Below are 14,155 nucleotides of genomic sequence, written 5' to 3'. Positions count from 1 at the left end.
TCTTTTTGTATGTTGGGATACTTTTGCCTGCCTTCATCCCTTACTGTAAGACACACCCTCAAGCGATTTGACCCTGGTGTATGTAAATGCAAATCCAGGCTGTGCTTGGTGGATGGGCTAGGCCAGGTGAAACTGCACAGAGTGACTCCATTCCTATTGCAAACGGCATGCGAGAACAGGACACTAGTCTGGATTGGTTGGGATTCTTGTCATAACAGCAGATTGTCTGTCTCCAGGTACATAGACCTGTTTGTTTGTATATGTGACAGTGCATGTCGGGATCTAAGGTCTTGTTTTGGCTCGTTTTGAGTTGTCTTAGTGGGGAGCAACAGGACTGAAATACACCATGCATGTGTACCACCCTGGGAACATATGTGTAGAATAGTGAATACATATTGCATGATTCATGATTAGAAAGTCATGATTATGATTGTCAGTTTGTGTATTTGTGTGTATGTTAATGAATAAATGGACTGTATGATTGTAAGTATGAAAGAGTTTGAATTATAGTGTGTTGTGTGTGTGTGTGTGTGTGTGTGTGTGTGTGTGTGTGTGTGTGTGTGTGTGTGTGTTAACTCTCTGCTCAATGATGAATCAGATCTGTGAGTGGCATCTTCTTCTGCTTAAGCTGCCTGTAGGGTTGGGGTGTGTGTGTTTGTGTGGAGATTTATTGCTGTGGGTGTGTGCCCTGTTTAAACTGCATGTGTGTGTGTGTGTGTGTGTGTGTGTGTGTGTAGGGGGGGGGGGGGGTGTGGGTGTGTTTGTGTGACTGCATGCCCTGGTTAAGCTCCCTGGCATCAGGTATGCAGCAGCTGTTACTGCTGAAGGAGGAAATAGAGATCTGGGCACTGCTCACACTCTCTGCCCACTCTTTGTGTGTGTGTGAATGAGAGAGAGTGAGAGAAAAAGTGTGCGTGTGAATAAGTGTACAATAGAAAGAAAGAGTGTGTGTTCTGAGTGTCTCATCTCTCTCCGGCATTTCTTCAATGCTTTAGTTAACTCTCTCTCAGAGCAGTAGTTAAGGGTAATGTGTGTGTGTGTGTGTGTGTGTGTGTGTGTGTGTGTGTGTGTGTGTGTGTGTGTGTGTGTGTGTGTGTGTGTGTGTGTGTGTGTGTGTGTGTGTGTGTGTGTGTGTGTGTGTGTATGTGTGTGTGTGGTAGGGCAGGGTGAATATATACTGGTGTAGAACATTAAGCTTGGCAAAGACACATTCAGTGCGATGACGTCGAAGTGAATCGTTTGATTCTAAATGTAATAACAACAAAGATGGCAGTGCCAGGGCTAAACAATGTGATACACAGTAGTATCAACGATAGCAAATATCGACAAATTAAAGTCGGAGCAAAAATAATGTGTACATTTATTCATCAAGGGAAAACTGGGTTTGGGAAAAGGCTAATATATCAGCTTGCACCGTTAGTGGTGAAGTAGGAAGTATACGAATCCCATACTGGTCAATGCCGATCGGTTAAAGGCTGATCCAGTGGTTTCAAAATGAACCCAAAGTCTCTACGCCCATTAGGATGCACGACTGCAACAGTACCCAATGGAGCATAGCCAGACCCCATTCACTAAGTTCATTTTGGTCTGGTTAGACCAGGCTAGTGCCATCATACATTATTCATAAAAACCTGCTCTTGTCTGGCCATACATTTCTTTTCTATTTTCAATCTCGCTTTGTCATACAAAAAGTTATTAACAGTGGATGTAAGTTACAGACCCCAGAGTGAGTCCTGTAGCCTACTAAAAGTTGCCTCAGGATGGCCATCCATTGCATAAATTCTGCTATGAGAAAAGGAAATTGAGGTTTTGAGGAGGGAGATGCTATGGAGTTCCATTACCAACATAGAATCTTTCTCTAATATGAGAAGATGTCTATTTTGCTTTGGTAGCACCCAATGGTAGCACCCAAGCAGATCTATCAGTTATAAATCATCTAACCATACTTAAAAGACAAAGCTGTCATCTGTCAATGTGTGTGTGTGTGTGTGTGTGTGTGTGTGTGTGTGTGTGTGTGTGTGTGTGTGTAATATACGAGGTCAATAGAGTCAATGGAGTATAACTGCCTGTGTGTACTAACACTTTACTGCCTGTGTCAACATGCTCTCACCCCCGTCTTACCTCTCAGCCCCTCCCTCTCTCTCTCTCTCTCTCTCTATTTCTCTCTCTTGGCCTCTCACTTGCTCGTCCTCTGTTCCTATATCTCTCTCAGATACACACACACACACACACACACACACACACACACACACACACACACACACACACACACACACACACACACACACACACACACACACACACACACACCTAGGATAACAGAATTCTTCCTGCCCTTTCCTTAAACATTCCAGATGAGTTCACACTTGTCTGTAACTGTGATTGTGTGTGTGTGTGTGTGTGTGTGTGTGTATGTGTGTGTGTGTGTGTGTGTGTGTGTGTGTGTGTGTGTGTGTGTGTGTGTGTGTGTGTGTTTGTGTGTGTGTGTTTTTTTCGAGAGGGGAAGGTCTGCAGGGTTTTCTCTGATCCGGTACAGATAGGAGAGACAGAACGCTATTCAGCCTCCTCCAGGGTACACACACATAACCACACACACACACACACACACACACACACACACACACACACACACACACACACACACACCACCCACACAATGCTGAGTATGCAGAGATTATATTCAACAAGACTGAGCTAATGTGAGTGTCTCTACAGTATATTGGTGTCTAAATGAGATGGTTAGTTCTGTCAGTATGTTTAAATGTATGCATTTTTGTTTCTGTGTATCTGTGTGTGTCTGTGTGTGTGTGTGTGTGTGTGTGTGTGTGTGTGTGTGTGTGTGTGTGTGTGTGTGTATGAGAGTGCATTTCTGTGTGTTCAAGATGAGTGCAGTCTTGTTGTGCAACTTGTGGCTTTGCAGTCTCCCTGTATCAGCATCTCTAGAAGAATGGCACTACCCCATAGCTCTCAGCCTGTACACATCCAAAGACACACGCACTACCCCACAGCCTGAACATGCCCAAAGACACATGCACTACCCCACAGCCTGAACATGCCCAAAGACACATGCACTACCCCACAGCCTGAACATGCCCAAAGACACATGCACTACCCCACAGCCTGAACATGCCCAAAGACACATGCACTACCCCACAGCCTGAACATGCCCAAAGACACATGCACTACCCCACAGCTCTCAGCCTGAACATGCCCAAAGACACATGCACTACCCCACAGTTCTCAGCCTGAACATGCCCAAAGATACATGCACTACCCCACAGTTCTCAGCCTGAACATGCCCAAAGAAACCTACACGCATTTCAGCCTGTGCCTGCTTAAAGGAGCGTGGACGGTCATTTAGCCCCTAAAAATGCTGATAGAATTATGGTATTTGGCCATCAGAGGTGAACCTCAACTAAATCATACTGAACTGCAGTGGTTTGTATATGTGGGAGTGCTTTGCTTTATTTTTCCATCTGTTTCATTGCTAAATCGGGACTATGATGTGGTTCGGTAAAACTTCAGGGACATGGGAAAGAATTGGTCAGGGTCCTTTCCACTGTACACAAATATGGAGCGTGTGTTTGGATGTTGGAAGAGCCACTTCAGCTTCATGCTAACCGCTGGCTATGAGTGTCTGAGCAGTTTGACATTGTGGATGGATCTCATGACCAAAAGTCATATTGTACCACCCGTTTAAGCAACTGTCATCACTTTAACCAAGTCAAAGTATAGCAACAGGATATTGAAGAGGATTTATTTCACTCACACATTTATGTTATATGTTTCACACACACATTTACGTTTTGTATTGCTTTAGATGGTTTAAGCATATGTTGATAATGTTAATTGATGAGCTGCACCTTATATGCTGTTACATTTGAGGGGTCTTTCTGCTCTCTCTCTCTCTCTCTCTCTCTCCATCCCTCTCTTTCTCTCCCACTGCATCACTCACTTTCCCTCTGTTGTTCACTTTTTCCCTTTCCTCCTTCATCCCCCTGTCCCTCTGTCTCTAATCAGTGTGGGTGGAGAGAGTGGAGTTGAAAGAGGTGGTTCACAAGCCGGACAAATCCACTGAGCTCTTGCTGCAGGTGAGCACTTACCAGCGCAATGGTGCTAATCATGGTATGAAACACACACACAAACACACACTCGCACGCACGTATGCACGCACACACGCACGCACGCACGCACACACGCACACACGCACACACGCACACACGCACACACGCACACACGCACACACACACTCACTCACTAACTCACTCTTCCATTCATTCCATTAATTCATGCACTCAATAAAATGCACACAGCCTCACACAGCCACACGGAGTATATGAGAACACGTACCTGTCTGTGTCATCCCCTCAGGTGGTGTGGTCTGACTCCAGCCAATCAAGCGTCAGCAGAAGCCCCCAGGAGTTGAAGGAGCTGTTCACTCAGGTGGGAGCATACCACGCATTACATAGTATAACACCATGGCATCACACCACATCACATCACAGTGTAGTACAATACCACATCACTCAGACTGTGTGTGTGTGTGTGTCTGTGTGTGCGTGTGTGTGTGTGTGTGTGTGTGTGTGTGTGTGTGTGTGTTTGTGTGTGTGTGTGTGTGTGTGTGTGTGAGAGTGTGTGTGTGTGTTTGTGTGTGTGTGTGTGTGTGTGTGTGTGTGTGTGTGTGTGTGTGTGTGTGTGTGTGTGTGTGTGTGTGTGTCTGTGCGCTTCTTGTCATCACTAGGTATCTCAGCTCTTTCCTGATGAATGGTTTGAGAAGTTCTTGCCCACATCTCCTTCCCATGAGTCTCCACTTGAGCTGGATCCCAGGTATACTGCAGTCAGGATGGTGTGTGTATGTATGTGTGTGTGTGTGTGTGTGTGTGTGTGTGTGTGTGTGTGTGTTTATACTGCTTACAGCCCAAGGAGTACTGTGCTGATCACTTATAAGTCTGTAGTTAATCCAGAATGATTTCATGAATGTTTATGTGTATGTGTATGTGTGTGTGTGGGTGCGTGCGTGTGTGTGTGTGTGTGTGTGTGTGTGTGTGTATTTGTATGTTTTTTGTGTGTGTGCATGTGTGCTTCTACAGGTGCCTGTCATCCCTCCCTCCTCATGTCCTGAAGCATGACAAACTCAGACCTTTCTTCACCTCATTGCCTCCAACACAGCTCCCAAACAGCACCAGTAAGACACGTACACAATCACACACACACACGCACACACACGAACACTCAAGCATGCATGTACGCAGAGACACGCACACACACACACACACACACACACGCAGACGCACACACACAAACAAACACACACACACACACACACACACACACACACACACACACACACACACACACACACACACACACACACAAACACACACACACACACACACACACACACACACACACCTCAGCTTCCCATTTTCACAGTCTTCTGTCTGGCATATGTAATGTGTCTGGACTGGACCATCTGTAGTGCATATCAGTGGGTCTCGTACCCTATTTAAGTGAGGTGTGTGTGGTTGGTACGGTATTTCAGTTATGGTGACCTCATCCAGGAGGCTATTTATAGCTTTGGGGGTGTGTGTGATGGTGAGAGGGGGTGCACTGGGCATGCCTGTGCATGTCACTGGTTGCTGAGGGAGAAGGGAGGGTGGTCACTGAGTACATTCTCAGTCCAGACATGTTGTCGCAAACAAGGCTAGTCTTAGCCCACTAAACTCTGTTACCCTGTAACCAGCACACAGACGAACAGACACACACATGCAAACACAGACATACTTACACACACAAGTGCACACACACAAACTCTCTCCCTCTCTCTCTCTCTCTCTCACACACACACACACACACACACAGGGAAGCACACACACACAATCTGCTACCGTGCAACAGTCATCCAGGCACCAGTAGAAGAGATGCAGGGTGGAGGCATTTGTGTGTATAGTTGTGAATACTTTAATTTAGCATCAATACAACATCTAATAAAATACTATAACTGAAATAGAATCTTTAGTCAGTTTTTGCAAAACGTCGTTCCACGTTCAAGTCTTAATGTGCATGTGTGTGGTCTCTAAAGGTCTGGGATGTCTGCTGCAGTTCCGGGGAGTCAGCAGGTGAGACTTGATACCTTCACACACACACACACACACACACACACACACACACACACACACACACACACACACACACACACACACACACACACACACACACACACACACACACACACACACACACACACACACACACACACACACACACCAAGTCACTGTCACACATATTTACACTCTTGCCTCTTGCCATCATGTGACTTCATGTGAAATATAATTATTCACATGACTCCAATGAGGTAAAGTATCACAAGAGACACTCTCTTCCTCTACCTTCCTCCCTCCACATCAGGGCTATGTGTGGTGTGGCCAGTATCCTGCCAGTAGTGAGTGCCCCCCATGGTACCCCCCTGCTTCAGAGCGCCCTTCAGCCACCCCCTCCCGTGCCCCCCCAGGCGGTTGCCATGACGACGCTGCCCTCAGCCGTGGGTGCGGTCATGACAGAGTGTGAGGGCGGCGTTCCTCCGTCTCCACGCCCCCACGTCGGCCTCAGCCTCGTCCCTCAGCTGCAGGTGCAGTCAAAGACGCAGGCGAACGTGCCGACACATTCGCATTCGCAACCACTGCCACATTTGCAGACGCTACAGCCACTGCATCTGCAGACGCCGACCCAGCAGCAGATGCAAACGCAGATGCAGCCTCAGCAGCAGCAGCCCAGCCCTGAACAGAACTGCTTGCTCGACTGGCTGCGCAAACTGCGACTGCACAAGTACTACCCTGTGTTCAAGCAGCTGACAATGGAAGAGGTACACAGGCTCAGATGTCTCACACAGTCCAGCTCAAGCTCTCAGTAGTTAATTGACTAACTTCACTGTTATTGCACTATATTGCTTCTGTTGTAGTCACTGTAGAATTAATATAATAACACAGGCGTAGCTTATTATTGGGGAATGATCAGTTCTGTAATATAACTATCTTCCTCCCCTCGCTCCCCCTGACTCTGGTTCTTACTCTCTGTGTGTCTCTCTCTCACAAACACTCACACACTCTCACACACTCACTCATGTCTCCCTCTCTCAGTTCCTGGCTTTGACAGAGGAGGACCTGAACCAATATGACTTGACGCAGGGCGCCAAGAAGAAATTGAAAACGCAGCTGGAACTGCAGAAGTGAGCACTGAAGTCAACACACACAAACACACACACACCTCTGCCTCAAAAACTGAAAAGTACTATCTTTCTATGAACTCTCCCAACAATAACACATTCACATTCACACACACACAATAGTTTAAACTTGACTCGTCAGAAGAATATGTGTCTGTGGACCTGGGCTATGATGCCAGTGTAAGCCAGCTCTTTAATCAAGGCTGTTATTCCACTGACTTCCTCCCTACCCTTTTACTCTTTATCTCTATCTGTCATCCGTGTGTTAAAGTGTAGAACTTATGAAGGATTTTTCCCTAAATGGAGGTTCGTCTGATTAAGTTGCATTAACCATTAACTCCGTTGGCCTCCGCAGTTACTCAACTGCTGGGTGGATGGTTAACCCTTCAGCCGTTTCCACAGATTATTTCCTGTAGATAAGACACACACTCTCTTCAAAAGGCCTGTTGTGTAAATACCAGTGGAAAACTTGCACGCCTCACTCAATATGCAGATTTTTTTTCGATGGTCTGGTGGATTTTCCACCAAAGGCCCTAGTCAGTCAAATAGATATAGCGATAGACCACTCTCAGATTTCAGGCAGCACAAGGTAAAAGTGGATGCACTCGTCATATCATACACTACAACACACAGCCAGCTATCCCCGCTCAACAGAGCTTTCTCTACACTACACTACACTACACTAGGATGGTACTACCTGAGACTACTGAAATATTCATGACCTGTACACTTTTCATGCATGTGTGTATGTGTCTGTTTGTGTGAGCAGAGAGAAGAGGTATGTGGTCTCTCAATTTCCAGTGTCCTGCAGTGGAGTTGCCAGAGTGACGCCTTCCAGCCATGTCAGCCCCTTGACACACACACACACCAGTAGCAATACAGGTATGACAAAAACACACACATACACAAAGTCACGCATACATTCAGGAATTCAGGAATTCAGGAATTCAGGAATTCAGGAATGTTAGACACAAGACAACACTCTTTAATGTAATCCCTCCGTAATCCCACTCACTACTGTTGTGTTGGGTCGTGTTGTGTTGTGTAGAGCTGCGGGTGGAGGTGGATACAGGCTCAGTGTCGGTGCCCAGAGACAGCAGCTCCTCCTCAGGCTACTCCAGTGCCCCCAACAGCCCCATGATGCCCAAGAGCAGGGACGTGGCCTTCGACAAGTCTAAGGACCTGCACCGCCGTGAGTTTAGCCAGTGCTCTTCATTTTACAGACATGGCCCAGATCACAACTACGTCTCGAACAGATCTCAACCAGCTCTAGCATGAATCGTATGCATTGATGTCCTTGATTGACCAAATAAGATGCTTTTCTTAAAGCTGCTGTCAAAAATGATTGGTTGGTTATTGTAACAGTACTCCACAGTCCACATTTTGTATTGTGCTAAAGAGGGTAGTGAGGGTAATGAAAGCCATTTCATTAAAACTGTGTTGCTCTCTGTGGTGAATTCATATGAGTTGCCTCTGTGATGATGTTGGCATGGCTAAGCTGCTATTTCTTTTCCTTTGGTCAGGTGGAGAGGCCACATTGGATATCAGCGAGAAGGACCGGACAGTCCTTATGAGCCCGGTGCTGTCATCGGGCCCCAGCCGGCCGACCGCGCAGGTGCTCCCCGTGCAGACTGACCCCACACCCTCCCTAAACCTGCCCCCTCCACTGGCGCCCGGGCGCTCCCTCACCTCCCCTCGAAAGCCCCGGCCTCCCCCCCTGTGCGCTGATGACCGGCGGCTGGTGATGGGGGCCCGTCTGGAGAGCCTGTTTCCCAGCCTGAGCCTGGAGACCCCCCCCAGCATGCTGCGCTCCCCACCGGGGCTCATGGTGGAGACCAGCTCTGCCCTCACAGCCACGTCCAACACCGTGCACCACGTCTCACACCCTCCACTCCACCTGCAGCTGTCCCCCTCCCTCCCCGCACGGAGTGGGCACCACTACCCCTTTTTCTCCTCTTCCTCATCCTCTGCCCCCTCGCCGTCTTCCTCGTACTCCTCCAAGTCCTCCTTCCCTGCTGCCAGCGGGGTCCACATGGCGACGGCGAGTAGCATTCCCATGATGGCCGTGCCTGGCAACACCTATTGCGTTAACAACATATCAGCTTTGGCGCCGAGTACCAGCCCCACCTCCACAGAGGCCTGCTACGGCGTGTCATCTTCCTCCTACTCTGCTCCGTCTTCATCGTCATCTTCGTCATGCATGTGTGTGTGCAGCTCGTGCGGCTGCAGTGGGAACTGTGGCTCGTACGCAGCGCTGCCCACCAGCTACACCGGGTACTTCCCCCACCCCTTCTCGGGCACGTCGGTGTTCACCCTGGGCCCTCTGCTGCACCTCAGCCCTCTGCTGACAGGGGGCGCTGCTCCACCAACACCCTTCTCCTACCCCGTTGTAGCCCCTCCTCTTTACAGCAACAGCCTATCACATGAAGCACAGCAGCAGCAGCAACAGGGGCTGGTCCTTCCGCCTATGCAGGGCTTCTTGGGGGGCGGGGGTAATGTGTACCAGCCCTACGGAATGCTGGGTAATGGAGGCAACCTGAAAAAGGGGGGTGGGAATATCTCGTGTTACAACTGTGGTGTGAGTGGCCACCGGGCACAAGACTGCAAGCAGCCGGCCATGGACTCCGCCCAGCAAGGTATGTCATGTGATCCATAGGGATGTCTGTGTGTGCGGTGTACTTATTCATTCAGCAAATGATAGTGGTGTTTTCCTCCGTTCCAGGGACATTTCGGCTGAAGTACGCCCCTCAGACTGACAGCCAAGACTCAGGAGACTAGACAAGATTTCAGCCCGAGATGGTACCAAGGCTCTGAAGAGGAATCTGCTCCAGAGATCACAACAGAATTCAATCCTACATACATCAAGAAACTACAGACTTAAGTCGTAGACTCTAATCCTAAAAACTCCAAGTATGACAGACTTTGCTGCAAAGCTGCAAAGTCTGAAAGTCTCTCGTACCTGAAGCCACCAGTCTTTGAAGACTGAAGATCCAAGACCCAGTGATTCCAACTCCTATATAATACTTTATGGCCACAGTCTCTAAACCAGTCCTTAAATAACACTCAAGCCCTGAGATTTCAGTTCAGAAAAGTTCTGTCTCTAAAAGGTCTAGTTTGTCTGATTTCAGTAATTAACAACTCCACCTCAAAATACTACGTTGTTTGCAGGCTTTTTTTTCTCTTACCCACTACTAGATGGAGCCCACTAGAACCTCTGCTGGCTGGATGAGTGGTCACCCCTTTCAACTTTCTCTACAGAACCTCTGCAGGCTGAATCAGTGGTCACCTTTATCAACTTCCTCCGAAGTTGGTCTTAATTGGAGGCGGAGGAAGAGGGCATCTCTTCATTTTGGCAGTCAGTTTTTTTTGTGTGTGGCCTTTTTTCATCAGGGAAAGGAACTAAAGCATGTAGACACTATTTCTCCCCACTCAGGTAGAACATCTCATGAAAAGAGAATGATCTTCACGCTGAGAAACCATGCTGGCCCTGGGAGGGAGACAGGAGTTGCACACAGTGGCATTTTCTTCCTCAGAGTGGAAGAGACTGCCAAATCCTCTGAGTTTTTGTATTGAAGAGGATGGGACTCTGTTGCTGTCCTCATTCAGTGAATTGCCAAATAATATCAAGAGAATCCAGAATGTCCCTCTTCTGATTCCTTCTGCATTGACAGTGTGTTTTGTTGGACCTCTGAATGGAATTGACAGAGATCTTTTTGTATCAGTGAAAAGGAGTGAGACTCTTGAGTATCTTATTTCGTTTGTCATTGTCATCAAGTTTTTACATGCTATTTTTCAGGTTCCTGACATATTTTTTAAATATTTCTATGACTTTTCAAAAAACGTTTATATATTTGTAAATGTCAGACTCTGCCAGTCAAACAACATGAAGCACTTGAATTGGAGGGGGAAAAAAAAACTAATATTGATAAATCAACTTATGTTGCCCTGGTACCTCTGAGAGGGACAACTTGTGCAGTGTTGTGTTGTGTGCTAGGCTACAGAAGACTGAAGTGTTTCACCCACTTCCTGGTGCTGATGTGTGCCCGCCTATAAGAGGACTGTTACCCGGTCCCGTTATGTGAATGTGTGTGGAGGGACGAGCTAAGGTTGAGTGACATCTTGAAAGCACTTTTTTTTATCCAATCAGAGAGTGTGTCCTGGTTGCTAGTTATTGCAGGCCAGCAGGTTCTGGCCATATTGAAGATATGTATTTTGTATCAGGATGCTTTTGAAGGGATTCATCACACTTTGCATTATAGTGCTTTAGACAGGGCTTCCCATGTGCCTACAAGTATATAAGAGAAGAGCAGAAGGGATACAGTTTTGCCTTTTCTGAAAAAAAGCTTAGAAGACATAAATGTTAAACTCTTTTATCACAAAACATGTCAGAATGACCATGGAAGAGATATCTTAAAGATGAGACATGCAAGTCTAGTCTATGTTATATTGCGCATTGTATTTTGTCCTCACAGTTCAACATCATATCCATAATGTGTATTAGATTCAGACTGAATATCTCAAGTCCATGAAGTATTCACCAAGTCTCATGGACGACAAAGAGATGAGTGAACAATTCAAGTGACACTTCAACAGATCATCAACTTGTCATGGAATGTATGGCCATAGAGTATTGATTCAGTGTGCCCCTGGATCAACCGCAGTCATGCACAAGAATGCTTAAAAAGGGAGGTTCCTCAGTATTGCCATGCATTCTTGTGTCTTTGTGTTTTTGAAGCATTTTTGCCTGGTTGTTTTTCTAACTGTAATATGGATGTCAGACATTTATATAAAAACAGACAGTAACCTTATAATCCTAAAGACAAAATGCACAAAATGCAAGAGAATACTGAGGAACACTGTTACAATCACATTGTCAATTAAGATATAGAGGTAACTCTGTTAATACATGTAAACATTGCACTATTAATTTAAAACAATTTTGGTCATATTTGCTCTTATCCACTTCAGTACACTTTTTAAAATAACACTCTGATTGGCAGCTGTTGGAAACCAGCTGTGATAATGCAGTGTTGATGTATCGCTGGCATTTCCAAGGCCAAGGGCTTAGCAACCAGAATGGAACACTTTATACCACCTTGTCCATTTAGATCCTTTCTCTATCAGACTTCTATGCATGAGCTGGAGCTACCGGAACTTCACAGGATTTATGTGGTGATATGGAAGGCATGGCCAGATTTGTTAGGTGTGTGTGTACATCTGTCTGTAGTCTTATAAGGTGTATGTTGGCTGATGTTGAGTCTCCATCCTCAACTGACCCCCCAGTGTTTCTGTGTGGTGTAACCATTGCTAGCAGATGATGGTTACGTTGTAATTAGCCAATAATTGTTTGTTATTCCAACTTTCCTGAACCCAGCTGGTGTTGGGCAGTTAAATGCAACAAAGGTCAAGCATGTGATGTAAAGTTATCCACTGGAGACGTCTGGCAATAATATGCCACTGTGAGTAGGTAGAGATGAGACCTTATCAGGAAACCATTACAGTGAATAACGGCATCTGGTTATGTCTGCAGGTCAAATGTGTTGCCATAGTGACAAAACATCAGGGACGTAGGAGAGGGAGGATTTGAGAAACTGGAGGGGGAGGGGGGTGGGTGTCTGGTTTGAGGAAGGGAGTAGGGGACATGAACCGTTTGGTGCAGGGCCTAAAATTTGGTGCTATGTCCTTGCATGACATGTGATTGTAACAGAAATCGGTAGGCTCCTTAGGCTTTTGGCCTCTTTGGTAGCGACTCCAAATGCCATACCCGAGGTTGTAGATTCAATCCCAGAGTAGGACAGCTGTCACAAAAGCACAACGAGATCATAAAAGCATCTGTACTTTCATACACATCTACACTTTGGTGAGATCTTAACATAGGTGGTATATGAATGCTATCATATCATTCAATCACTGAATTAATACAGGGATTAAATACAGTCATACATACATTGGCATTCGCAAAGCCAAGACAACAGATGAACCAGCTCAGGTTGTTTCATCCTATGAGATGTGGCGGCGCGGCACTGTGCAGCAGATGTGCATTCTGGGATATGTACTGTAGTTGGTTATTCTCTGGCTTTGCTTTCTGAGAGGATTTTCAGGAGTGTTTATTCCTGAAGCCCAAGCTCTCCTCTTCACCAGAATCTGCCGGTCAGGTCAACCATCACCAGAGCAGTATTCCTTATTCTTATTTCCAAGATTCTACTTGGTATGGGCTCTCAGAATATTCACTTTCTGTACATCTGTCTCTGTTTCTACTGCCAGTATCCCCTGGCAGTATACCGTAATGTGTCTTAATGCTGATAGCATTTCCAATAAGACTTTTTTACACTCCTTGTTGGTTCTCATTCATGTTTAAACCGTTGAGAAAAAATATATTTTCAGTAAGCTTTTAATGTTTTGGATTGTGTTCCTTCCTATCATATATTTTGACATCATCTGATTAATTGAAGCTGATGTTAAGCAGAGTAGGTCTTCCAGAGCCCTAGTGCATACAGTACAAATTCAGGAAGAAAGCTGTTTCCTATGCATGCTGCCTTATCTTTTCCTGCTTTGAATACTTTTGAACAACATGGTTTGCCAATTCATGAAAATGAAATGTATTCTTCAAATGTAAAACAGTGTGTTTCATATACTATTTGGAACTAAGAACATGAAAAATAAAACAAGATTTTTTTCAGATTTCATTTGGATAGCTTTGTCTGGATAATGTTCCCTAATTCACAACATTTAGTTTTTTGTTGTGACAGCTTATACCAACACACTTATGAACCTGACGTACATAGCTAAGAAATAGTGTCAATATAGCTCTGTAATATATTTCAGTCCTATTTCAGTGGTGTGTGTAGTTGTGCATATGTGAAAGAAACGGTAAGTACTTAAAAGCAACAGTATACAGGAATTTTAAACTCTTTAATGTATGTTTTATAGGCA

The 14,155-nt window shown here is 45.9% G+C and overlaps 1 protein-coding gene across 1 annotated transcript in view; it reads left to right on the top strand.

Moving 5' to 3' along the window:
* zcchc14 (zinc finger, CCHC domain containing 14) overlaps nucleotides 1-12,797 on the top strand; it is a 21,041-nt gene extending 8,244 nt beyond the window's left edge. The window contains exons 3-13 of the mRNA XM_080842163.1: nucleotides 4,021-4,091; nucleotides 4,372-4,443; nucleotides 4,742-4,827; nucleotides 5,091-5,185; nucleotides 6,083-6,119; nucleotides 6,409-6,862; nucleotides 7,137-7,225; nucleotides 7,992-8,104; nucleotides 8,271-8,414; nucleotides 8,746-9,858; nucleotides 9,945-12,797. Of these exons, the coding sequence (XP_080698289.1) occupies nucleotides 4,021-4,091; nucleotides 4,372-4,443; nucleotides 4,742-4,827; nucleotides 5,091-5,185; nucleotides 6,083-6,119; nucleotides 6,409-6,862; nucleotides 7,137-7,225; nucleotides 7,992-8,104; nucleotides 8,271-8,414; nucleotides 8,746-9,858; nucleotides 9,945-10,000 (2,330 nt within the window). The 3' untranslated portion in view covers nucleotides 10,001-12,797. The remainder of the gene's footprint in view (nucleotides 1-4,020; nucleotides 4,092-4,371; nucleotides 4,444-4,741; nucleotides 4,828-5,090; nucleotides 5,186-6,082; nucleotides 6,120-6,408; nucleotides 6,863-7,136; nucleotides 7,226-7,991; nucleotides 8,105-8,270; nucleotides 8,415-8,745; nucleotides 9,859-9,944) is intronic.
* Nucleotides 12,798-14,155: the final 1,358 nt, after the last annotated feature.

Source organism: Sprattus sprattus, assembly GCF_963457725.1.
Source record: "Sprattus sprattus genome assembly, chromosome: 7".
Taxonomy (NCBI): domain Eukaryota; kingdom Metazoa; phylum Chordata; class Actinopteri; order Clupeiformes; family Clupeidae; genus Sprattus; species Sprattus sprattus.
This window is presented reverse-complemented; position numbering and strand designations above follow the sequence as displayed.